The sequence below is a fragment of the Telopea speciosissima genome, chromosome 4, assembly GCF_018873765.1.
Source record: "Telopea speciosissima isolate NSW1024214 ecotype Mountain lineage chromosome 4, Tspe_v1, whole genome shotgun sequence".
NCBI lineage: Eukaryota > Viridiplantae > Streptophyta > Magnoliopsida > Proteales > Proteaceae > Telopea > Telopea speciosissima.
In genome coordinates this window covers 55615520-55643156 of record NC_057919.1, presented here as the reverse complement: position 1 = coordinate 55643156, position 27637 = coordinate 55615520, and the positions used below count along the sequence as shown (strand labels likewise).

Sequence of the window (27637 nt, the reverse complement as noted above, 5' to 3'; positions counted from 1 at the left end):
AAGACACTAGGCAGTTGATCTCCAGACTTCACAAAAGGGATACAAATCTGCCCACTCTCTAACTTCTCCTTGATGAAGTGTCTGTCAATCTCCACATGTTTGGTACGGTCATGCTGCACTGGATTGTGGGCAATGCTAATTGCTGCTTTGTTGTCACAATACATCATTGGAAGATGAACAGAACCACGGATATCAAGGAGTAAACTCTGAAGCCACAGTAACTCACATATGCCCTGGGCCATAGCACGGAATTCAGCTTCAGCACTAGATCTTGCCACAACATTTTGCTTTTTACTCCGCCATGTGACCAGATTTCCTCCATTAAAAGTACAATAGCCGGAGGTAGATTTCCTGTCAGGGTTACCACCCCAGTCAGCATCTGTGTAAGCCTCAATGCGAAGATGGTCATGAGGAGACAAAAGGATCCCCTTTCTTGGAGCTGACTTCAAGTAATGGAGAATACGAAGAACAGCAGCCATGTGAGTGGAATAAGGATCTTGCATGAACTGGCTCACAAGACTCACAGCAATGGCAATATCTGGTCTAGTGTGGGAGAGATAAATCAGCTTGCCCACCAATCGTTGATATCTGCCCTTATTAACAGGTTCACCATCCTTCTCTTGCAGACGGGTAGTAGCTTCCAAGGGAGTGTCACAAGGATGACAACCAAGCAAACCAGTCTCTGATAGTAAATCTAGAACATACTTTCTCTGGGAGAGAAAGATGCCTTTTGGAGAACGGGCAACTTCAATCCCAAGAAAATATCTTTGTTGTCCTAGATCTTTTATGTCAAATTCCCGTCCCAAGAAAGCCTTCAGGTGAGAAACTTCATGTGTATCATTACCAGTCACAACTATGTCATCAACATAAACTATGACAAGAGTGACCTTTTCTCGAAGGGAGGGAGGTGGGTTTTGAAAACCTAGATCATAGTGTATTTGGCTCTGATACCATGTTAACAAAACAGGAATTTCGTTAATGGCTTGAATGAATCAATAAGATCAGTCAAGCTCTCTATTTATAATAGTAATAATAAAAGAGATTACAAAGGGAAACACTATTCACGACACTGTTCACGTGAACAGTGTCACAGCCCAAATTACAATTCTATCCTTGTTCAAAAGTACATAATTAAAGAATAAATAAAATACCAAAAATACCCTTATAATATTGGGTAACACATCTCAACAACAATATTTGAAGAAGACTCACGAAATGAAGAAAAATACCTGAAACCCAAGTCATATGATCCGAAGCACCTGAATCAATGATCCAGGGACGAGAAGTGGATGAAAGGCATACAGTAGCATTACCTGTCTGAACAAGAGTAGCAGCAGAGAACTGAGATGACTGGGAACTCTAAAACTGAGTAAAGCGCTCATAGTCTTCATCAGACATCGTTATAGTCTTACCCTCAGGCTTGGAGGGAGAGGGAACACCCAAATCACTACTAGCCGAGTTGGCAAATTGAGGTGGTTTACCATGAAGTTTCCAGCAAAAGCGCTGAATATGGCCAGGCCTACCACAATGATGACAAGTCCTCACTTGTCCTAAAGTCTCTGAAGCACTAGAAGTGGGAGCTTTACTAGTGCCAGCCCCACAACCACGATCACCACCACCATTATTACCTGTCCCACCATTAGAGCCACGGTTTGGTGGAAAAGAAGCAAGAGCAGAATTTTCAGCATTGTTGGGTTCTTGGCTGCTTTCACAGGAAGCACGTAAAACTCGAGAAAAAGTTTCCGAAAGAGTGGTGACCTTATTTCCACCAAGAATCTGAGACCTCACCGACTCAAATTCCTTATGAAGTCCACCCAAAAATACCATAACAGCAAGCTGTTCTCGCTGGTTTTGCATCGCTTGCACATCCGATGAAATAGGAAGGACAAAATTCATATCCTCATACAAACATTTGAAGTCAGCAAAATATTGAGTGACATTGAGATTCTTTTGATCCACTTTATAGAAAGCTTGGGAAAGATCATATATACGTGACAGGTTGTTCTGTCCAGAGTACAGGATATTCATATATTCCCATAATTCCTTAACTGTATCAATATGAGTCACCAAGTCTGCAATCTGATTTTCCATTGAATTTGGCATCTGGCTCAAAATCCGTGCATCGACAGTGTCCCATGATGTATCATCAAAAAGTTTCGATTTTGTCAAATGATCCTGTTGATCACGGCCAATCAAAGCCAATCGAACCACCTTCTTCCATTGCTGGAAATTTGATATTCCCTCTAACTTGCGATCAGTAATACGATGAGAAGACAAAAGCTCAGTCACCGTAGTCTTGGTCTCAACCATTCTTACTAATTCAGATAATTTAAATAGTAGAGACAGCCAAAGAACAATCCACCAAATAATCCCAATTAAAAAAAAATCGAGAATCACCCCCAAAGTATAACACAACTCAAAGCACAAAATCATGATAAAAAAAAATATTGTGAATAATCCCAATGTCGCTGACTTCAAACACTTACTCCATCAACCTTCATGTCCCACAACAACTCATCAAAATCATCCAAAAATAGACCTAGTTCTTCATATAATCATGAACTAGTCTGTAAACAAAAAAAAAAAGACAGCAATGGAATTATATTGAGCCTTAGCTCTTGGTAGACAATCACAGAGATGAATCCTCAACATAAACCCAAAATTTAAGAGCTTAGCAAGCTCAAATCGATCCTCCAGAACTGAGAACAAAGATCCAATAATGGAGGAACAAAGAAGAATCAGCCATAGCCAGCGAAAATAGAGTGAACCTCTCTCAAATTTCAGATAGAAGAACTCCCACTCATCTCTCTGAAAATTTCACTCTGAAACCCTAGAAAAAAAAACCCCAAATCGAAATTGTCAAACTCTATAAGAACCCAGATTTTTCTCTCCACCTCAATTCTTCTCACATCCCAGATGTTCCAACCCCTAGGGGTTCTTCTTGCCTTCGATTTATAGCCTCTTACCGTGCGCTTGTTAGAGTTGTTAGTAACTATGTAACAGGGGTAGTTTGGGAACTAGGCTGTGAACTAGTTGCCTTGTTTTGTATTTTTATCTTGTTTGTCCTTTTTACCTTGTACCTCCCTAGGGAGGTGGATGTAATAACTCTTTAGTTCTATTCAAGTAATATAGAGTGTGGAGAAGTCTCCCCAACACACAAGAGGTGCAACCCTAACACTCTCTCTTGGTCTCCTTCTTCCTCTCATCTCTTCTCCTCTCTCTCACCTTGTTCTTCTCTTCTAACTAAACCTAAAATCTAACTTGGTATCAGAGCCACCACAGGGTTTGAGAGTCGTATTACCCTTTTTTACTTCTCATTTTTTTTTCCCTCTTTGGAATCCGAAAACTCAAGAGATTCCATGGAGAAGGACCATATGTAAAAAGGTTTTGTTGGGATGGTATGAGAAAGGTTCTACACAGCCTGTTTCAATGTTGGATGAAGTTATTTGAGCTGCCATGAAGTTTTGTTTGGTTTTTGAAGACAACCAAAGACCTGCTAGGGCTTCCGCCAGTCCTCTGTTGCAGGCCTTGTTTCACCTGCATGTCAGCATGTAATTGGACCATGGAGCAGCTTACTGAGATCGTTTTTAAGTCCTCTTCATGCCTCCTGGGTCCTCCTTTGATGGTTGCTGAGTTCCTTTGAACAGAGCTCAGTTTCGTGAGCTTCTGTTCTGCCCAGATTTTTCCGCCATCTCAGGGTTGCAGCTCTTATATTTCCTTCTCTTGGCATGGGTTTGGAGCTTGGAATGGCTTGTTAGAATCGTACAAGTGTGCTTTTCAAGCCCCATGTGTATCTCCTAGCTGAAGGGCTCTATTGCTGGAGCTTTACTCTTTTTCGTGGTCTCTTTGTTCCTGCCCTGGTATCGACTGTGACTGCTATTGTCTTTTTTTCTTGCATTTGAAGCATCATGGACTCCTCTCTTGGCTAAAAGTGTGTATGCATACCTTGTTAAAGGTCTTACAACTTGTATGAGTGGATGTTTTTGTTTAAAAATGATTGGGTGAAGTTCTGTTCAGTTTTTCCTCCGTTTTTTTTCTGCTGCTGGAATTTATCTCTTGAGATTGGAATCTCCATTTGGGTTGAGTGTCTTCATTTGGGTTGAGTGTGTACTTCCCACTTTGTTTGGACTTGCTTGTGTATGGTTAAGTGCCTCTTTTATCCCCACAAGATGCCTGATTCTGATGTCTCTGGGCTTGGCACGGCTGAATCACAACCTACTCCAGCTGCTCCACAGTTTGTCTTTGAGAACTCACACCCACAGATCTCCATTGTAAAATTAGTCAACACCAATTTTTTGGATTGGTCCCACTCAGTGAAGCTTTCCCTTCGGAGCAAAGGGAAACTTGGGTATATTACTGGCACCATTACTGCTCCAGCTCTTGGTTACCCTACTTATGAGAAATGGGAGACCAAAAATTCCACAATCATGTCATGGCTTATCTTCTCCATGAAGCCTGAGATTGGGCGAAGATTTATGAGAAAGGAAACTGCCAAAGATATTTGGGATAGTGTCGCCCAGACATTTGACAAGGTGGGTGACTCCGCCAAAGTTTATCACCTTCATCAAAAAATTAATGCAATGAAGCAAGGCGACAAGACTATTTCTGAGTACTACAATGCCTATATTAGCCTGTTGGAGAAGTATGATCATTACAGGATTCTGAGTATGAACCCATCAGGCTCCAGATTTTGGGCAGGTCTCCTCTTCCATCTCTTGATGAGGTTTGCAGCTATTTGCAGAGTGAGGAGACTCGGCGTGCAGCTATGGCACCTGCTCCAGCCTCATCCCTTGAGAGATCAGCTCTCAATTCCTCCTCATTTCGGGACACACATAGTGGTGGTAGAGGCCAGGGGCTTACTTATGGGGAGGACAGAGCAGTGGAGACAGGTGGTACTAGTGGTGGTGGCAGAGATAGATTTAAATGCGACCATTGTGGGAGATCTGGGCACACTAAGGATAGATGTTGGACTCTTCATGGCCGTCCCCCTGGTACACGCGGTGGGACTCGTAGTGGTCATCGTGGGGGAGCTCGAGGTGCCCACCCTGTTGTGACAGAAACAGATGCTACACTGGATGACTCTACTTTGGCTGATGTAGTGTTCCGTAGGGTCATGTCACAGTCGAGCATACCTTCTACACCCACAGCAGCTAGCTCTTCTTCATCCTCTGCTCTGCAGGTCTCTACCTCAGCCTCTACTGCAGCCCAGTCTTAGGTCATTGACTATGGTGCCACCGACCACATGACTGGTACGTCCCATTATTATGATTCCTATACCATTTGCTCTGGTAAGGATAAGGTTCGGGTAGCCGATGGCTCCCTTTCCTCCATTTCTGGTAAGGGCAGTATCCCTATTACCTCATCTATTTCTCTTACATCTGTTCTTCATGTACCTAATCTTACCCTTAATCTTCTCTCTGTGAGTCATTTGACAAAATCTTTAAACTGATGTGTCACTTTTTTTCCTTCTTTTTGTCTTTTTTAGGATTTGGTGACGAAGAGGATTATTGGTAGTGGACGTGAGGAGCAAGGACTTTACTTTTTTTAGCCTTTTGTGCCCACAGCTCGGTCCTATGTATGTGGACGTGATGATAGTAGTTCTGTGGAGTCTATTATGTTGTGGCATTGCCGTCTAGGCCATCCGTCTTTTGCTGTAATGAGGAAACAATTGCCTCACTTATTTTCTTCTGCTGCTGCTTCTCATATTTTTCAATGTGAACCATGTATATTTGCCAAACATTGTCATTCCTCTTATCCATATCATGGTAATAGAACCACTGCTCCTTTTCATATTGTGCACACTGATGTTTGGGGACCTTCTCCCACTACCTCTTTATTTGGCTATTGTTACTTTGTGTCCTTTGTTGATGATTTTTCTCGTGCCACTTGGACTGTTCTTATGAAGCATAAAGTGATGTTTGTGATGCATTTAAAGCTTTTTATCAGATGATTCAGACTCAGTTTGACACTCGGATCAAAGTTGTTCAATCCGACAAAGGGGGGGAATACATGTTTGGTGGTCTCCAAACCTTCTTTACTGATAATGGCATTCTCCATCAGCTAGCATGTGTTGACACCCCCCCCAACAAAATGGGGTTGCTGAGAGGAAGAATCGCCATTTATTGGAGGTCACGCGTAGTCTCTTGTTTGGCATGCATGTCCCTAAGACTTTTTGGTCTACTGCTCTTCTCACTGCCTCTTTCCTCATCAATCGCATGTCTACCAAACTTCTTGATTTCAAATCTCCCTTGGACATCTTATCCCCTAAGGCTTTTGCTTTCTCTCTTCCTCCTAAAATCTTTGGGTGTGTTTGTTATGTGCATGTAGACAAATCTGCCCATACTAAACTTGATCCCAAGGCTCTTAAGTGCCTCTTCCTTGGATACTCTTCTGCTTCCAAGGGTTACAAATGTTATCATCCTTCTTCTCGTCGGTGTTTTATTTCAAAGGATGTCACCTTCCATGAATCTGTCCGTTTCTTTGCCCTCTCTCAGCAACCTCTTCAGGGAGAGAATTGTGGAAGTGAACTGGCTGTTGATTTCCTTTATCCTCTACCCATATCTCCCTTTACACTTGACATTGGAAAGCACAGGGCTGTGGATGTGAATGTGAATACAGATTTAGTGGTTGATAGTGGTACTGATAAGGAGAAGGATTACCATATTACCTACAAGAGAGGTGAAGGCGTGCATAATGAGAGAAAGAAGACCTACCAAGAGTCCTCTTTGGATCCAGATCCACACCCTGAGACTCATCCTTCTCAGTCAGGTGACATCCCTTCTTCTCTATGTGATTTAGATCTTCCTATTGCTGTTAGAAAAGGGAAAAGAGCTTATACTAATCCTATAACTCAGTTTGTTTCCTATGATGCTCTTTCTCCTACAAGTATTGCCTTTACCACTGCTCTCTCTACAACCTCTATTCCCAGGAATGTCAGTGATGCTATGCTTGACCCAAAGTGGAGACAAGCTATGTCTGAGGAGATGATGGCTCTTGAGAAAAATGATACTTGGCAGTTGGTGGATCTACCTAAGGGATGTGTCCCAGTTGGATGCAGATGGGTCTATACAATCAAGTATAAGTCTGATGGTACTGTGGAGAGATATAAGGCAAGGTTGGTTGCCAAGGGGTACAGTTAAGTCTATGGGATTGACTATCAGGAAACGTTTGCCCCTGTAACTAAGCATAACTCTATAAGAGTTCTTTTATCACTGGCTGCCAATAAAGATTGGCCATTATATCAGTTAGATGTGAAGAATGCCTTTCTCCATGGTGACTTGGAAGAGGAAGTGTACATGCAGCCCCCACCAGGCTTCAAAATGCCTTCCGCTGAAGGGAAAGTGTGTCTCCTCAAGAAGGCACTATATGGTCTCAAACAGTCACCAAAGGCATGGTTTGAACGCTTCCGACAGGCCATCCTAAAGAATGGATATTCTCAAAGCCAAGCTGATCACACACTCTTTACCAAGCGGGGCGATGGTACCATCACTGCTCTCGTTGTCTATGTGGATGATATTGTGGTCACAGGAGATGATATAGCTGAGATTGGCACACTGAAAAGCTACTTGGCACAACAGTTTGAGATCAAAGATCTGGGTCCCTTGAAGTACTTCCTAGGAATTGAAGTATCAAGGACTAAGAAAGGAATCAACATATGTCAACGGAAGTTTGTTCTTGATTTGTTGACAGAGACAGGGATGTTGGTTTGCAAACCAGCAAATTCTCCTATTGAGCAAAATCACAAACTAGGGGAAGATTGTGGTCCTTCTCTGGTTGATGCTGGAAAGTACCAAAGACTTGTTGGGAAGCTTATCTATCTTGCTATGACACGCCCAGATATTTCATATGCAATAGGAGTGGTGAGCCAATTTATGCATGCTCCCAAAAGTGGCCACTTGGATGCCGTATATCGCATTCTTAGGTATTTGAAGTCTTCTCCAGGGAAAGGACTGTTGTATGCCAGACACAATCATTTGAGAGTGGAAGGATTCACTGATGCAGATTGGGCTAGCTCTATTACAGACAGGAGATCTACCTCTGGCTATTGTACCTTTGTGGGAGGTCATTTGGTTACATGGAGGAGCAAAAAACAGCATGTTGTAGCCAGATCCAGTGCAGAAGCAGAATTTAGAGCTATGGCGCATGGAGTGTGTAAACTCATATGGTTGAAAAGACTTGTTCAGGAACTGGGATTTGACACTGAAGGCCCTATGAGACTCTATTGTGACAACAAGGCTGCCATCAGTATTGCCCACAACCCTGTTCAGCATGACAGGACTAAGCATATTGAGGTTGATAGGCACTTCATCAAGGAGAAGATAGACTCTGGCTGCATTTGTACTCCTTTTGTGAAGACTGGTGATCAGTTGGCAGACATCCTCACCAAGGCCCTTGCCTCTCCTCAGTTTAATTATCTTCTAAGCAAGCTGGGAATGCATGATATATATTCTCCAACTTGAGGGGGAGTGTTAGAGTTGTTAGTAACTATGTTACAGGGGTAGTTTGGGAACTAGGCTGTGAACTAGTTGCCTTGTTTTGTATTTTTATCTTGTTTGTCCTTTTTACCTTGTACCTCCCTAGGGAGGTGGATGTAATAACTCTTTAGTTCTATTCAAGTAATATAGAGTGTGGAGAAGTCTCTCCAACACACAAGAGGTTCAACCGTAACACTCTCTCTTGGTCTCCTTCTTCCTCTCATCTCTTCTCCTCTCTCTCACCTTGTTCTTCTCTTCTAACCAAACCTAAAATCTAACTGCGCTGTGCGCCGTTCTCGATCTTTGAATCTTTGATGGTGATTATCAACAGTTTTTGCACTGAAATCACCCCAAAAAACAAAAACAAAAACAAAACAGAGAGTGAGAGAGAGAGGACAGAAAGAAAGAAACAAAACAAAACAGTTTCTGGGGCCAAATCTTCTTGTAGTAAAAAAGACAAGCCCCAAAAAACCTAGAAATTCCCAAAAATCTCAACAGGGCCGAAAAACTGCTAATAGCTATGACCCATGGAAATTGGTCAAATTACAAACAAATATTAACAGAAGATGACCCTAGGTACTAGATGCAGCCCTTTTTCTCGTCTCTAATTCACTTGGCAACTATATCCCTTCAGCCACATATAATGTAAAATCAGAGGTCACTAATCCAGCCAGTTCAACAAAGATTTGGAAGTGAAGCTGACGAAATGAACTAGATCTTCATTCTTACTTGTCATAAGCCTAACAGTGTGTCAAGTAGCACTTGCAGAGAACTCAAAACCTCATAAGAACAGGAAGATGAACACATCTTGTTCACCACCACCACCATCATCATCAACCACACCCATGTGTGTGTGCGTACACATCCTGTTCACCACCATCATTATTATCTTCGAGGGAATATAAGTGTGTACTTGGAGGCCGTAGCGATTGATCGTCAAGGGAATCGATTCATCGAAGCAGCTAAAAGAAAGTGAAGGAAACTCATTACTCAGGGAAGGAGACTGAGGGAACTCTGGGAAAGTGAAAATGAAAAGGAAGCTTGATAGCAGAGGAGGAAGATGGAGGCACGAGCGTCGAGCGGCGGCTTTTCGGATCTGGATAAGTGAAAATGAAAAGGGATTTAGATTTTAGAGTTTACTATTGGCTTTTTGTCTTTTTCTTTATAATATATACATTAATATATAATATTATATACCTATAACTAATACAGGGTCGGGTCTAGGCCGGGCCGGGCTAAGCCCGAGGTCTTATCCCGGACCCGACCCGACCCGACCCTGCCAGGGTCAGCCAAAAACTCAACCCTAACCCGCCCTTCGGGCTGGTAGATCAGGGTCGGGTCGGGTCCGGGCCGGGCTCAGGGCGGGTTCGGGCCAGCCAGGCATTATTGACACCCCTAGAACCAGTCCCTATCGATCCAGCACTGATACCATGTAATAAAATTAAGGAGAAAGAAGGAGAAAGAGAGGAGAACAGAGGAGGAGGGGAAGAAGAAGTGCTGCAACAAGTTGGGAGTCACAGCCGTATGAAGGCCTGCCCCAAAACATTCAATATATTAAAAATAACAATAGGGTAAACAGAAAAAGACTAAAACACCCCTAAGAGGGAAATTGTGAATTAGCTCTAGAGCTAATTCACATCTTCCCTCCCCCTTTCACGACAACTTCTAACACAATACGATATCAATCGAGACATACTATTTTGCTAAAAAAGATAAGTATCGATATCGACCGATACCGGTACGTATCAGTCGATACTTTAAACCATGGATACAAGTTTAGCTTATCCACCTCGCCTTCTCTTGCACTATTGTGGTTGCGGTTTGCTTAACTTAGGGTTACTTTACTCTCGAATTTTTGTACACTTTTATGTCATGTCGTATTACCTGCCCCTCTTATTGATGCTAATCTGAATTACTTGTCTACTTTATCATCATTATTATTTAGTTCTAAGCACTACTTTACCATCTTTGTGCCTTGCTTGGCTTGATTATGCACCTAATTTTACCTTTGAGAGTGTCTTTTATTGCATCACTTTTTTATTTTTTGCATGGATCCTTTTGTGTTTTGATCTCTTTTCTCTTGATCACATGTCTTTCCATCCCCATTTTACTAGGGCGTCCCCCGTAAGCAACGCGCCGTGCCATCGCCCGAACACGGTGATAAGTAGACAAGAGCAAGTGAGAGGAATTATTTCAGCCTAGAAGCGTAGGATTAGATTAGCTTCCTAGAACATTGGATCTTTAACGGTAAGAGCCTGAAGTTTGTAGATGTTATGAGGAGATGAAGGATAAATATCACGTGTATCCAAGAGACAAGATGGAAAGGTAACAAAGCTAAGGTGTTGGATGACTTCAAACTTTGGTATTCGGGAGATCATAGTCATAGAAGCAGAGTGGGCATAATTGTGGACACAGATTTAAAGAATGATGTAGTAGAGGTCAAAAGACTGGGAGACAGGATTATATCCATCAAACTAGTATTGGAGAAAGAGGGGTCAATATTGTTTGAGCTTATGCACCCCAAGTAGGATTGGATGAAAGTTGTAAGCGTTAATTTTGGGACAACATAGATGATTTAATGCATGGTTTTGGCCAAAATAAATCGATTATTATTGGAAGTGACCTGAACGAACATGTTGGGAGTGATCGTAGAGGATATGAAGGTGTGCATGGTGGCTACGGAGTTTGGGAGAGGAACGAGGAGGGGACCTCCATCCTAGACTTTGCGGTAACTAAGAGAGGAGCACTTAGTTACCTATAAAAGTGGGAATCATACCAGCTAAATAGACTTTTTCCTAACAAGAAGGGTAGACAGAATGGTGTGTAAGGACTAGGTTATACTTGGTGAGAGCTTAACCACCCAACATAGACTGGTGGCTCTGGATTTGTGCCTCATTGCACAGAAGCATGGGAGGGAATCTATGTGCCCTAAGATATGGTGGTGGAGATTAAAAGGGAAGTCCCTAAGGACATTTACTAATAATGTGTTCAATCAAGGAAAGTGCGACTTTGAGGGAGACACCAATATGATGTGGAACGAGATGATGACTTGTATTAGGGGAGACAAAGGCTAGTCGTCAAAATAATATTAAATCTTGTTTTGACAGACCATTTTGGCTTGCCGAAATTTCTGAGAGCCCTCCGAAATTTGATACTTTTTCTGCCAGATTTTGGTTGGTCATTTTGGTAAGTTTTAGGCTAAATTAAGGCCTGAAACTTTATGGAAACCCAATTTTAGGGTATATAAACACATGTAAATGTTCAGATTGCAAAAATAGTCACCCAAAGTGGTGTTTTGAATATGCACCCTCGATTGGCAGTATACGGTCGAAATTTCGACCAAGACTGATGAGATTCTGTCTTTTTATACTTGATTTTTGTAATGTTTAGCCGAAATTTTGGTGAGATGTTACAAATAGTCAAAATTTTGAAATTTTGCAATTCAACCTACCGATTCATTTCTACTCAACCGAAATTTCTGAGATTTCGACGAGATTTCGTCAAGATTTTGAACTATAGTCGTCAGCCCCTATAGAGACTTGGTGAAACGATGAGGTCCAAGCAGGCATTAAGACCAAGAAAGATTGTTTTAAGACATGGCAAAGGACTAAAGAACTAGAGGATAAAAAGAGGTATTATGATGCCAGAAACGAAGCTAAGAAGATTGTGGGGAAAGCTAGGGTGAAGAAATATGAGGATCTCTATATCAACGTAAACACAGAAGTAAGGGAAAAAGCTATATATAAGATAGCTAAGATGAGAGAAAGGAAGAGTAGAGACTTTGATTAGGTGAGGTGTATCAAGGGCGAGGATGGAAGAGTGTTGGTAAGGGATGAAGACATTGTGAAGAGATGGGATGTGTATATTTCTAACCTACTAAATGGAGATAGAAGTGACTCAAACAATTACATTATTCAACAAGTACCGCACGCCATAGATATGTACGAAAGGTTAGTGTGGCGGAAGTTAAAGAACCCTTAAAAAAATATGAAAGCAAGCAAGATACCAGGCCCGAGATTCCAATAGAAGTTTGGAAAACCCTAGGAGGTTGTGGGGTATATTGGCTAACCAATCTGTTTAATAGGATTATGAACACAAGGAAGATGCCAAATGAATGGAGGAGAAGCATTGCAGTCCCGATCTACAAAAATAAAGGTGATATCCACAATTGCAATAACTATAGAAGCATAAAACTAATGAGTCACACCATGAAACTTTGGGAGAAGGTTATTGAAGCCCGTTTGAGAAGAGTGACTCATATCTCGGTGAACCAATTTGGCTTTATGTCGGGTAGATCCACGACAGAAGCTATTTACTTATTGAGGAGGGTCATCGAAAGATATAGAGATAGCAATAAGGATCTCCATATGGTGTTTATTGACCTGGAAAAAGCCTATGATCGAGTCCCTAAAGATTTAATCCGGCATGTTCTTGTAAAGAGAGGGGTGTCGAGTAAATATGTGGATGTAATTAAAGATATGTATGAGGGCGTGGTGACTAGTGTGAGATCTGTGGAGGTCAAGGCAAGGAATCCCTAATTACGATTGGGTTACATCAGGAATCAGCCTTAAGCCCTTATCTTCTTGCGCTTATCATGCGTCCGGAGTGTTGTGTGACCGCCGTATTCCTTTAAAGGTTAAGGAAAGTTCTATAGGACTGTTGTACGACCGGCTATGATTTATGGGCCAGCATGTTGAGCAGTTAAGAAGTGTCATATTGAGAAGCTGTGTGTAGCAGAATTGAGGATGTTAAGATGGATGTGTGGAAAAACTAGGAAGGATAAAGGAATGAGTGTATTAGAGCTGACTTGGGAGTTTCCCCGATCAATGACAAGCTCCAAGAGAGTCGTTTGAGGTGATATGGTCATGTTCAATGGAGGCCTAGGGACGCCCAGTAAGGAGTGATATGATCCCGATTGAAGGAGTTAAAAGGGCTAGGGGCAGGCCTAAAATGACCATAGGAGAAGTTGTAAGGAAGGACATGCATAGTCTTGGTCTTGTACCAATTATGACCTCGGATAGAGCCTATACTATTGGAGGGCAAGGATCCATATAGCAGACCCCATTTAGCTGAAATTCTCTTGACTTATTGTGTTGTGCCTCGTTTCTCTTAGTTCCATCTTTCATTTTTCTTTTATTTTCCATCTTTTTTTTGGCATTTTCCATTTTTGCATTTCTCATTTCATTCCCCATTCCTCTTTCCTCTTCTCTTCATCCCCCTTTTTTTGTTTAGACCCCAATGTTCCATAATTTGTTTTGTGTGGATCCATGTAGCCGAACCCATTTAATTGGGATAAGGCTGTGTTGTTGTTGTTGTTGTTAGTGTATTCAGCAAAACAGAATCGAATTTAGGAATGGTGTTGCTGCTGTGTTCCTATAGAACTAAATGAAAATCTGTGAATTGGGATGCTGAGTCAGTAAAAATTGAAGAGTAATTGGAGCTGGAGATGGTATACTAGAGGGCTGGAGATCTAAATTGAAGAAAAGCAAAGGAGAATTAAAGAAGAAGAAGAAGAAAGGATGGGAAAAGAAGAAGGTGTTGCTGTTGGGTTACCAATTGAGTGGTAAATTGAGAGTTTAGTTAATTGTTAGAGGAATTGAATAGGAGACTTGATGTTCTAAGCACCTGAACTGAGTCTTGAGGTAAAAACAAATCAGTTTCTTATTTGATTAGATGGTTAGATATTAAAGAGGAGAATAGGAAATCGAATCACTTTCTTGTTTGATTGAAGGGACTACTCTATCAACTGGGTTCTTGAGGTGCTGCTGCACCACTGTTATTTGAAGGAAACTACAATCTGGAGTTGCTGAATCTTATGATTCCCAAGGGATTTCTGTGTAAGAGAAAGATACAACTAGATTCAGCAAGAACTTCAGAAGAAAAGAAGAGGAAAGGAAGAAGAAGAGAAGCTGAATAACTAGGAGTTGCTGTGGAGCTGCTGTGTTCCTGTGATCAAATGAAAATCTATGAATTGAGGTGCTGAATCAGTGTAAATTGAAGAGAAATTGGGGTTGGAGGAAGGTTTTCAAGAGGGTTCACGAATTGGCAAGAAGATATGAAGGAAACTGAACTGGATTGCAATTGGGTCCAAGGAGCTGGAAGGAGAAGATATGAGCTGAAATCAAAACTAATTTGGGTTTTTGAGGTAAACATAAGATTAATTTTTAATTAAATGATGGATTGGATTTTGGGTAGATGGATATATAATTAATTAAACCGTTGATGCATTGAAAGGGGTATACATCAATTTGGAGCTGAGATCGAGTGTTTGAGCTGCTGAAATTTAAGAGTTGCACAGGGATTTCAAGAACTACAGTGGAACAAGGTGAGGGAACATGTTTATGTACTGTTGAGTTATGATGTGCTGCATTACATGATGCTTGATTTGATGCTTACGTATATGGTGTATGCATTTAGTGGTTGGGAATGAATGATATGAAACAATGTAAATGCTTATGGTGTGTGCTATGCTAGGTTGAAAGAAATGTATGATATGCTTAAATTGAAATGATACTTTTAACTAATGAAGATGGAATGTTCATATATTTCATTGTGACGGTTCATGGCTATGTTATATGATTGCAATGTACTTATATGAATAGAGAAGTATTTATAATGTATGAATGAAAGAATGTTACTCATGTGTTTTACTAATTTGAATGACTAATATGCTAGGACATGGTTGCTTGGTGATGCATGCTATTTAATGATATATGAATGTTGAAATGCTCAAGTATGATGAAGTGTAAAATGATACTCTAGTATTTGACATGAAATGCTCTATGAACTCCATGGAAATGTTCCCTTTATATTATGAATGAAAATGGAAAGGGAAGGTTGAATGGAAGAGAAAGAAAGAGAATGAAAGAGATGCAAATGAATGAATGAAAGAAGGGATAATGTGATATGATCAATGGTGATGTATAAATAGAACTACTTTGTGGCTACCACCCCTCTTCAGTAGGGGGTTACGTACTTTGTGGCTACCATACTGCCTACATGACACTAGAGCTTTCCCTGCCTAGTACTCCTGGTGATTGGATACGTGGAGTAGGCAGCCCTAGTAAGATGTTATGTTTAGTCTAGAGCTTGTCCTCCCCAGTGCTCCTGGTGACTGGATACATGGAGTAGACTAGTGATCTAGCGAGATGTTATGCCAGATGCTGATCCTCCCCAGCACTCCTAGTGACTGGATACATGGAGTAGAGCGCATTTGTGATGCTTATCATATCATCCTATCCAGGGCTGCAGTGCTTGGGACTCTAATAAAATAATGATACAAGGTTGACTACCACCCTTAACTAATTTGTGCACATATGGTAGTTCATGAAATGGCCAAGACTTGACCTAGCCAAGGAAAGAATGAAATTTATGAATTCTAATTTCTGCTTCCATTTTGTTTAATGTGCACTTGAATGTTTATATAAATATATGAACATGTACACCTCACTGGGCATTAGCTCACCCCTTATATGTTGATGTTTCAGATAAGGAGATAGCAGAGGAGACATGTACAGATCCAGGGTTTGAGGGCTAGGAACCTTGGAGTAGGACAGATTTTTGGGATTTGTGTGAACTTATGAGAACAATATTTATTTTGGGATGAATGTAGTTTGTAGGATGTTTGGAACAGATTTTGTACTTATGTATATAACTTGACAGTTGTATAAATCAGGTTTTTGGATGTACAGGACTGTATATATTGCCAACGGAGTATGAACAATCTGTTGTGTGTTCTGTAAATATAATGCTTCTGCTGTGTCTCATTTGAGACTATGACTTTTATCATTGTTTATACATGAATGATGGTGGCCTTCTGGGTCGGCGCTTGTGAGAGCAGTGCCAAGACCCTATCCGGGTTTAGGACGTTACATTTTGGGTGGCAGTGATAGCAGATGGAGATCCTGGAAAGTGCCAACAAACCAGGCAGGTGGCCTGGGAGGGCCGGCGAGTGGCAGCAGGGGCAGGCAGAGCTGGTGGGAGGCCATGCAAGTACCAATGATGGTCAGCGGGATGGCAGGAGCCCTAGACGAGGGCGAGAGGAGCCGTTGAGGCGGCAGCGGTGGTATCGTTGGAACTAAGTATAGGTGCCAGACGGCGATTAGGTTGGTTGTCAATGGTCAGCGATGCTTAACATGGTGCAACATGCATTAACACATGTTCAGTCGACCATGCTAAACCAAGAGGCCGAAGCCTCGGCAGCCACGGCTGCAGCAGCGGAAAACCTTTTGTGAAAAGGAAAAAAAATACCCAAAAGGATAGAGCTTTGATTCCAAGTTGATAGAGAAGAGAGAGAAAGGAGAATGATTTGGCTTTGTCATATATGATAGAGGCCGTTCTTATTTATAATATGGACAACGGTTACAAATAAGGTATTATGATAGCTAGGGCTGAGTCATAACACAGTCATAGCCCTTGGCCACATATGATGAATCTAGACATACAATGAATCTAGACGGTTATTCTTAACATTAACTCCTTCAATATAAATCAGATTTAAGCAATCTTGGATTTGTTGGAAAGCTGGTTTTATGTTCTACCTAATATAAAAAGTCTCATCTAAAAATAAAATCATTTGACCAGTCAAACTTCTTAGAGAACAAGAACATTTCTCTAAATCGAGAGCAGTTTAATTAATTATAGATAAGATCATATTTTCTAAGAGCAGTATAAACCAAATGTGAGATTAGGTATACCAGGACAATGACCAATTCCAAGAACAGTATAAACCAAATGTATGTTTGATTTTTCAAACTTCTAATAGGTTGCTTCTTCAGTTTTGCTGCCTTCTAGTTCTATGTTGATTTTTGATGACTTGATTTGGTTTAATATTGATTTTTGTTGACTTGATATGACTTAATGTTGAGTTTTGATGACTTGATGTGGCTTAATGTTGATTTTTGATGATATAAATTATATATTGTAGCATACTAAATATTTTTAGAAAAGAAGGAAATAAAAAATAACGCTTGGGCGCCTTGGTTGCCTAAGCGCTTAGGCGCCAGCCATACCCCTCCACCGCATTGACAACTGTGATCAATCCTCTTTTCCTCCATTCTACCTCATCAAATTCAAATACTTAACTATTTTATTAGATTTTATTCTGAAAATTATTGATTCTGATCTAATGGTTATTCTTTCAAAGTCTGACTCTAAGATTTGATCAGACCTGACCATATCTAGTGGTCAGATCGGGAACTCTTCCATTCAATGGACCCATTACCCGCAGGACAATCAGATCTGCTCAATCCTGCATCACTCTCTCTCTTTCTTGCACACACAGACACACATGCCCTATTAAGGTCAACTTAAATATTTGATATGAATTGAAACTTGTATTTGTCGGTTTTCAGTTTTATTAGTATTAGGGAATATTCTATTTTTGGTTTATTGCAATATGGTGTAAAAATACACCATAAGTTTAGGATGAATCAGGGAATTTATCTTAATTAGGTTATTTGATTTGGTTTTGTAGGAAATATATCATCCAAATCATATATGAAAATGCATGTAACAAGGGGTTTAGATTACTTATCTGATTTGTAGACAAACCAAAGTTGATCGGCAATCTCAAGCACATATAGCGTCACGAACCTGAAATTACGTTGAGAAACTTAAGGGGCTGAGTCGTGGCAATGGACACTTTCCTTAAGACTGTAGACGGGGTATGGTGCAAGCCGGGTTCTTGCAAATCAACCTCCAAGATAATACAACCCTTGGCCCCTCCAGTAGTCGTTGCACTCGCTTAGTGGGGTCCGTCGAGACATGTTTGGGTTGTGCTCAGTCAATACAGGCATGGGATAACAGGACCTCTTAAAACAATAAAAACAAGAAAGAAAACTTGAGAGAAATTGAGTACAAGGGAGTGTGTAACAACGCTTGTCATTCTCAAACAAAGTGTCCAAAAACATCTTCTATATATAGAAGAGAAGGACCCCTTGAAGACACCCTTCCCAAGGGATATGTCCCTTAAAGAGATACAACGAAAAATGTCTGACATCGGTCAAAACTGATCAATGTTGAACATAACCGGAAACACACAAAGGTATTTTGGAACTTCATTTTATAAAATACCACAGTTTTCCATCTTTGTTATATGTAATTCTGTATATAAAACCCTCTAGTGTTCAATTGAATGTACTTTTACAGTCTTAATCTTGGTATCTGTCGGCCACACATTTTTCCTACCTTCTTACCTCTGGATTCTTTCCATTATTTGTTCTTGCTTAAACATTCTTAAATTCAAGATTCTGCCTAACATGTCCGTATTCTTCCTGCAGGTAGATAAAAGCCTTTCGTTCCTTAATGGTTATGTTCAGGAGGCATTGGTAAAAGGAGCTCGGCGTTACATCCCTGACAGTGAGCGATCTGGATTGTCTAATATTAATAATTTTAGAGGTCAAGGCCATCATGACTCTTCCACTCATGGTCTAAGGTTTGAGGCTTATGAACTTCCAAAACCTTCTGTGGCATCAAGACCTCAACCAGTTCCGCTAGCAGCCTCAAAGGAACTTGTTCCAGTGTCTGAACCAACTTATCCTCAAGAAATCCCTCAAGCTGCATCAGTGCCATCTGTCTCTGAAACCGGATTAACTGAACTCAAGCTTCGACTTGATGGGGTTCAAAAGAAGTGGGGTAGGCCAACTTATTCCCCTACTGCAGCATCAACCTCTAATTCTAGTTCCCAGAAAACGGTGAATGGGGACACACAACTTGTTGTACAGGGAGCTGTTAGCTCACAAACTCGTGATGTTTCTTATGATTCAAGGAAATCGAAGGTTGAAATTTCGACTGAAAAGCAGAAACTTGCTGCATCCTTATTTGGGGGTTCGTCATCAAGGACTGAGAAAAGACCAACATCTACTAGCCATAAGACTACTAGAGTCCACAGCACTGCTGTGGAGAAGTCACAAATGCCAACTGCAACAGATGCATCTACTGAACATGTTGCAGAGAAGAAGGTTCCTCAACCACCTCCCCAGAACTTGCTTGATTTGGGAGAACCCACTCCAGTGGGTAACACTCCATCCATGGATCCATTTAAGCAACTGGAAGGACTGCTTGGGCCTTCTGATGTCTCTTCAGTAGGCAATTCTGTAGTTGGTGCTTCTGAGTCTTCTGATATTATGTCACTCTATGTTGAAAGACCCATTAATGGGCTGGGTGGTACTGTAGCAAATATTGCACCAACTATTATGGATTCTATCAACCTCATGTCGGGCATGTCCTATGCAGCCAACAGGAATGTTCATGGAGGATCTGCAGCTGCACAGATGGCACCTGTGAAAAAAGGCCCAAATCCCCAAGACTCCCTTGGAAAGGATGCACTTGCGAGGCAGGTCGGTGTAACACCTTCAGGTACAAACCCAAACTTGTTCAGGGACCTGCTGGGCTAGAGCACGCGGAATTGATCATGCAGTTTGTCTATGGTTGTGAGTGTTTTAGAAAGCTTTCATTTTGAGTAATTGCTTCCTGATTCTGGTGTGGATTGTTCGTGCGGCTCATCTTGGGGGGAAAGCAAATATTCTGTTGGTAGAGCTATTGGGGCATGGGGCACAAGTGCAGAAATACTTTGTGGATTTGATTCAAATGTGGATGCGAGGAGGCACAGCGGATGCAAGCTGGTTTTGTATTTTTATATAATTATTATGTAGTTTTGTAGTAATAGAGGAGTGATGATGGGTGGATGTACATTGTTTATTGTTTAGCATATCAATTGGAACGAGTTATACGAAACTGTGTATGCATCATCTTTAGAATTATAGGGCTCTCTCTTGCATCATCATTATGGGAACAGTACTGGTGGAATGAACTGTTTTACTGCTGAGAACTCTTCATTGTTATTTTTAAAATTGTTTCAATAATGGTGTATCAGTGCATCTTTCTATTCATTGAAACTCTCACATTTTTGCATTACTTCTGTCTGGTTATTAAACTACCTTTAATTTGTTCTACTCCTGGCATATTGTTCCCAAGACAGGTATCACTATTAATGGGTCTTCTCGACGTCATTTGAGTAATTTCGTACTTTTCTTTTGCTTTTATTTATTTTTGGTGAAATAATATTTGTCCATATTTGAGGGGCTTTGGAGCGAGATTGAAGTGGCATATTCTGATTCGGCATTGTTTTTTTAAAGGGAGAGCATCTTTAGGTGGGGAGGCTGCCATTAACGGGCATGGGGAGGGCGGAAATGCAGAGATTTTTCTTTGTTTTTTAATTTTCTCCAAAGATCTAAACTCAGAAACGCCACGTCTGTCCAGTTATAGTAAAGGTCTTTTTTTAGGTAAAAGTTATAGTAAAGGTCACGACACTGATAATGAATTGCAACTCACAAATTGTTTTTTAATGGGTAAATTACATGGATCTTCCCTGGATATACCGTATATTTAAGACCCACCCGTGTTCACAGAAATTAACCGTATCTTGTTTGGTTGACATTGTTTTTTTTTTTGTTTTTTGGTCGAAATAGAGTTTATTGATCAGAATGTGTTATTGCCGAGGATTCCAAACAACATAGGTTTTGGAGCCAAGGAGTGGCAAGAGGCCAGCTTGTCTCACACGTACAAGATAAGGCCCGTGGAGCTAGGGAGTCAGCAATGCTGTTAATGTCCCTAGAAATGTTACTGAAAGAACAGTTCACAAAATAAGAAGCAAGGTGTCTTATGTCCTAGACAATGGCCGACACTTCATGGGGACAGGGGAGGAAGGGATCAATGACAAGGCTACTGAGCTGCAAGTTATCCGTCTTCACCATAATTTCGTCAATGCATTCTCCAATCGCATAAAGGAGAGCTGATCTTAGAGCAAGGGGTTCCCCCATCATGACTGATTGAAACTCAGCCGGTTGTGAAACAGCAAGTCAAACCTGACCTAAATGGTCCCTGAATATAAAGCCCAATCCTCAAGCCGTCGCATCTTCTACCAAAGAGGCGTCACAGTTAATCTTTATCAAACCCCTTGGAGGAGGGGACCATCTTCCACTTCGAGCTTCATGGCAGTGAAGAGGAACCGCATTAAGGGGAGAGATGATAAGAGTTCGCTTGAATGAATTCACAATGAGCCCGGTGAGCAGCTTCCGCAACTTCCATGGGATCCCAACTCTTACGATTGAAGAATTAGTCATTACAAGCTAACCAAATGTACCAGGCTATAAAGGATGCCAGGCTTGTAGCGAACCTGGAATTAGCCTTGTTTCCAGCTTGGATGCCATCCCACCCTATGATCCAGAGATGAAATTTTGCACTTGTCGATTGGGGAATGATGTAGGACAAGGAACTCCCAAACCAAACAGCTTGGGGAAACGAGCATTGGAGGAGAATATGATCTATTGATTCAGAGGCGGCACCGCATCTACCACAAGTTGGATCAATGGGAATATTACGGGGGGTAAGAGCCTTGCCTGAAGCCAAACCATTAGCACATGCACGCCACATAAAGGTCTTTATCTTGGGAAGAGTTGGGCAAGCCCAGATACGTTTCCAAACTAAATCATGGACCTGAAGATAGCTTGGACTGTTGGAGGAAGAAGCTCTGGAACTTCTTTGATCTGCATCTATATTAGAGAGAAGATGGTAGGTAGAGCAGACTGAGAAAATGCCATTCTTTGTGCCTCCCCATACCAGGGAATCTGAACTTGGAAAGAGACCAAGCTGGATCTTTAATATTTCTTTTGCATCAGAGGGGTGAAAAAACCGGTATAAGAGGTCTCGGTTCCATGTTCTGCTCTCCTGATTGATGATATCGGAGACCCATCAAAGTTCACAGTCTTCAGGTTTTGGGTGTTGCAATTTAAAACCTTTTAAAGTAGGGACCCAATTGTCTTCCCACAGCCTAACCGAATGCCCCGATTCAATTTTTCAGATCAGACCATATTAAAGAACTCTTTCTGCACTCAAGTAAACTTCGCCATGCCCATGAGGGTTGGTTGCCAATTTGAGCCTCCGAGAAATTTGAGTTTGGGAAGTATATACTTTTGATCAATTTGGCCCAAAGTGTATCTGGTTGGCTTCTCCACCCGGCTTTAGAAAGGAGGGCTGAGTTATATAGAGCAGGATTCCTAAAACCCAATCCTCCCTTAGCTTTAGATCGGCTAAGTCTAGCCCAGGAGATCCAATGAATTTTAGGCTCATTATCCTTCTTCCCCCAATAGAAGTTTGCCGTCATCATACGAAGGTTAGAGTGAATGGACATGGAGATTTTGAAATGGGAACTGGCATAGTTGGGCATTGCGAACGCCACTGATTTGAGCATGATCTCCCTGCGGACGTGAGAAAGAAGATGTTGTTGCCAGTTTTGGAAAATCGGATGCATCACACATCAACTCAAAGGGCTCAGTCCACACAGGTGGCTGGATAATGGGTACGGTGTTCAACTCCTTTTTCAAATACTCAAAACTCAGGCAGTCTTTGGAAAACTCAAAGGGCTGATCCTTAGCCAGTAAAGTTGTCAGAGGTCTAGCAACCTTGCTAAAATCTTTGATGAAACGCCGATAAAAGCCCACATGCCCCAGAAAGGAACGAATGTCCTTGACAGATCTAGGGGGTGGAAGATCTACAATCAGATTTACCTTGGCTTTGTCAACTCCAATCCCATCCTTGGAAATCACATGTCTAAGAACTATGCCCTCTTTCACCATGAAATGGCATTTTTCCCAATTGAGGACCAAGTTCTTTTGTCTACATCTCTCCAAAACAAGTCGAAGATGATGAAGACACTCAGAGTAGGTGGATCCATGAATGGAAAAAACGTCCATAAAGACTTCAAGGAATTTTTCCACTATATCTGAAAAGATGCTCATCATGCATTGTTGGAAAGTGGCAGGGGCATTACATAGCCCAAAGGGTATGTGCCGGTAAGCAAATGTTCCAAACGGACACGTGAATGTAGTTTTATGTTGGTCCTCAGGGGCAATGGGGATTTGGTTGTAACAAGAGTGTCCATCTAAAAAGCAATAATACTCATGGCTGGCTAGACGCTCTAACATCTGATCAATAAAAGGCAGGAGAAATGGTCCTTCCAAGTGGCCACATTTAGCTTACGGTAATCAATGCAAACTCTCCATCCCATTTGAATACGAGTTGGAATCAATTCATTGTTAGCATATTGAACTACAGTTATACTAGATTTCTTTGGCATAACCTGGACTGGACTTACCCGTTGGCTGTCAGCAATGGAATAAATGATTCCATTATCCACACACTTAAGTATTTCTTTTTGGATGGCTTCCTTCATCATAGGATTAGCTCTTCTTTGGGGATCCCTAAAAGGTTTATAACTATCAATGAGATTTATATGATGTTGCACAATTGAAGGGCTAATCCCCTTGATGTCAGCCTTTGTCCAACCGATTGCTTCTTTGTTCTCTTTTAACAAACTAATCAACTCTTCCTCTTGATTCAAGGTTAAATCAAATGCAATTATGACTGGGAGAGTTCGATCCTCACCTAGGAAAGCATATTTCAGGTTGGCAGGCAGCTCCTTTAACTCAAGCTTAGGGGGCTCAATAATAGAAGGTTTGGGCATTGAGGTAGATAGAGGTCCAATGGGCTCCACAGGTGGTTGGAGACTCCATACCTCTGACATAATTTCCTCATCAAAATCGTCCAACTGGTCCAAACACTCTTAAAATTTAGAATCAAAATAATCTCAAAGTCTGTCTAAATGCATTCTGGGATTTCTTGGAGCATATGTGCTTCCTCCTCATGTAGGTTTGGTTGCTTACCCAACCTAAAGACATTAAAGTCCACAGAGGTCCTGCCAAAGGAAAGTTTCATGATACTGTTCCTGTAATTGATAATGGCATTGCTAGTGGCAAGGAACGGTCTACCAAGAATGATTGGGATCTCGTCCCGAATGTTGGCAACTGGTTGGGTGTCTAAAACAATGAATCTACAAGGAATAGAAATTCCCTGACTTTAAGTAAGACATCCTCAACCATGCCAGTTGGAGTCTTGACTGATTTGTCTGCTAGCTGAAGCTTGACATTAGTTGGTTTCAGCTCGCCTAAGCCTAACTACTGGTAGACAGAGAAAGGTAAGAGATTAACACTCGCTCCAAGATCAAGAAGAGCATGGTCAATCTTCATGTTAGCAATGACACAAGATATGGTTGGGCAGCCCAGGTCCTTATATTTAGCTACCATCTGGTGAGACAGAATGGAGCTAACATTTGTAGCCAAGAAGACTTTCTTGGGCACATTAGTTGTTCGCTTTTGAGTACATAAGTCTTTGAGGACTTTAGCATAAGCGGGGACCTGAGAGATTGCATCCAACAAAGGAATGTTGACCTGCACATTCTTGAAGACATTTAGGATTTTTTCTATGGAAGCAATTTTCTTGTTATTCACCAATCTCTTTGGGAAAGGAGGAGTAGGCACATAGACTTGCTCAGGCTGCTCATCAGTAATGGTTTCAGGTTCCTCAGATGAACCTGGCAGAGGAGATGGAGTACTGACCTTAACAGAAGGGTCCTTGGGATTTTCAGGCGATACAGGAACAGCATCCCGTGTGTACTCACGACCACTTCTTAATGCATAGATAGCATTACAGTGATTGGAGGGCTCTCCATGTTGTGAATTCCCTTGAATTAAATTCAGCGAATTAGGTTGTCCTTGCTGTGTCAAATACAAGTTCCGGGATTCGGATCAGGTTGACTGAGCGTCTTCCCTTTTTTTCGTTCATGTAAAGCCGTAGCTAGTTAGGAGATTTGCTTCTCCATATTATGTTGGCTTGTCATGAAGGTACTCATGAGAAGTTTCATACTTTTCTCTAAAGAATTGATCCTAGCCGACTCACCTACTTTTGAAAACCTAGGGGGTTGCAAATTTGAAATTGGGTTGGGTGGCCTAACAAAGTTAGAAAGGGGATTGGACCTTTGGGGAATAAACTGACCTTGATTTTGAAAATTGGAGGGTCTAGCTTGGTTATTCCCTTGGTTCCCGAAAAAGTTTGGATGATTCTTCCATCCAGGATTGTAAGTGTTACTATATGGATTGTTAGGGTACACTGCACCTGCATTCTCATTGCCATTGCTCACCCCAGAAAGATTGGCGCATTCCTCCATAACATGGGTATGAGCATGGCAGTAATTGCACATAGGGACACTCTGGTTTATCTGATGTACTGGAGCTGGTCCCTTGACAACTATGGCTACTAGTCTTTTAAGGAGACTATCTAATTAGGCTTCTTTCATCACAAAACTATCAGCAATGAATCCTTTTGCAATTGTGGCTCTTTTACTCTCCTGAGCTGACTTCCACTCATGAGTCTTTTCGGCCAGGTTGACCAAAAAGGTCCAAGCTTCGTTGTCGTCCATAGAAGATGTGAACCCTGTTGGGCACATAGATTCCAACATTTGCTTGGTGTGGTAATCAATGCCCTCATAGATGATTTGGCACAAATGCCATTGGTCAAGGCCATGGAGAGGGCACTCATGGAGAAAATCTGTGAATCTTTCTATGAGCTTGGAAAAGGATTTAATGGGTTTTTTCCTAAACTGTAGGATGTTATTCCTAATTTTGTTGGTCTTATGCATTGGGAAGAATTTCTTCAAAAATTCAATGGTGAATTCCTCCCATGTGGTGATAGAATTAGTGGGCAACCCATACAGCAATTTCTTTGCTCCATCTTTGAGCGAGAAGGTGATGAATCTCAGTTTCACGGCATCATACGTAAGTTGCTGCATTTTGATGAGAGCGTACACTTCTTCAAATTCCCTAAGGAAGAGGTAGGCATCCTCAGAAGGCAGTCCACGGAAATGGGGTAACATGGTGATGAACTGAGATTTGAGTTCAAAGTTATTCCCCGTGGCGTCTGGCAAACGTATGCAAGAAGGTTGTGCTACCCAGGTGGGATAAAACCTATCCCTAAGAGTCTTAGCCATGATTGGTATTTCTATTCGCTCTAAACGGTTTTTAGAGTTACGAGTCCAACCAACCATGCACAATCCACAATACCAAACAAAAACAAAAGAAACAAGATGGCAACAATATTAGAAGCAAAAACAAAAATAAAAGAAATAAGATAATAGCAATATCAATTCTTTCTGTTTCCTCTAAATTCAATGTGAATTGCTGGATTCATTTCGAATCGGGGTCCATGCAAAACCTCCTAATGATCAATGGCTTGTAGACCGGTCATACCTAGAACCACCTTAGGAAACAATGTCGTTACCGCCGTAGCTATTGGTCATTATTCCCTTTGGTGATTAGGTAGCCAGCATCCCTCATCACCACATCATGATCAGGATTGGACCGGCGATTGTACTTCCCCAACAAAATGAATCAGAAGTGCAAAGAAAGAAGTTCACGATCCAAAAATATAGATGAGATAAGACAACTAGCTCAAAGTGAATCAAGATCTAACAATAATAAAAAATATAAAAAAATAAGCAACCAAACTAACAATGCAAAGAATTTCACTTTTTTTTTTTTTTGGAATTAATAAAAGTAAATGAAAAACACTTCTAATCAATTGAAAGTGGAAACTAAACAAACGTCGTCCTCCCCGGCAACGACGCCCAAAACTTGTTTAATAAGAAAAATAATCGCATGCGCATAGTTTCAGCTATAGCTACGGGTTGAACTCAGGGAGGTCAGGTTGCTTAAATCTTTACTCTCAATTTAGGCAAAGTGTACTCAACAACCAATTTATATCTCTAAACTTAAACTAAGAAAAATACCAAGATCAATTATCAAATTAAGAAACTAGGCTAAACTAAGGCAAACAGAATTAACACAAAAAATAAGAGAATGAGATGGGTAGATTCAAATTGAGATGGGCTCTTGAGGATGGAATCTACCACAAGGTTTGGATAAGTCAATGATCAACACATCAAAGCATTGCATATATCATGGTCTAGGTCTATAGGAGATGCGACGAAAAGGGCTAACATATCCTATGAGTAGTACATATTCAATTGTCACACCCCAAACCACCCCCAGGGAGGATTAGGTAGGTGACCTGAATTGCACTGTAGCAATCCGCCAAACCCCAAGGATCTAGAAGCTATTAATCCATTCACAGACACACACATCCATAATAATACAAGGTGTAAAATATAGAGTGCTGCAAAAAGCTATATTTACATTAAACTTTGGAAGAAAATAAAGAAAACAAATATATACAAAAGTATTGTTTTTGTTCACTCTCTCTCACTCTCAGAA

The 27637-nt window shown here is 41.2% G+C and overlaps 2 protein-coding genes and 1 long non-coding RNA gene across 4 annotated transcripts in view; 1 reads left to right on the top strand and 2 right to left on the bottom strand.

Moving 5' to 3' along the window:
• Positions 1 to 20365, top strand: part of LOC122658090 (AP-4 complex subunit epsilon-like) — a 126448-nt gene extending 106083 nt beyond the window's left edge. For both annotated transcript variants that reach the window (XM_043852977.1, XM_043852978.1), the window contains one exon: positions 18755 to 20365. In XM_043852977.1, coding sequence (XP_043708912.1) covers positions 18755 to 19870 — 1116 coding nt within the window. In that variant the 3' untranslated portion in view covers positions 19871 to 20365. The remainder of the gene's footprint in view (positions 1 to 18754) is intronic.
• Positions 16957 to 17382, bottom strand: LOC122658091. Its single transcript, XR_006332412.1, has 2 exons — positions 17331 to 17382; positions 16957 to 17087 (listed from the first exon to the last, which is right to left on the bottom strand). It is a non-coding gene; the product is annotated as an uncharacterized LOC122658091 (long non-coding RNA).
• A 2283-nt stretch (positions 20366 to 22648) lies between the features above and the next one.
• Positions 22649 to 23272, bottom strand: LOC122659434 (uncharacterized mitochondrial protein AtMg00860-like). Its single transcript, XM_043854543.1, has one exon. It carries the CDS (start codon positions 23270 to 23272, stop codon positions 22649 to 22651), a length of 624 nt encoding a protein of 207 aa, XP_043710478.1.
• Positions 23273 to 27637: the final 4365 nt, after the last annotated feature.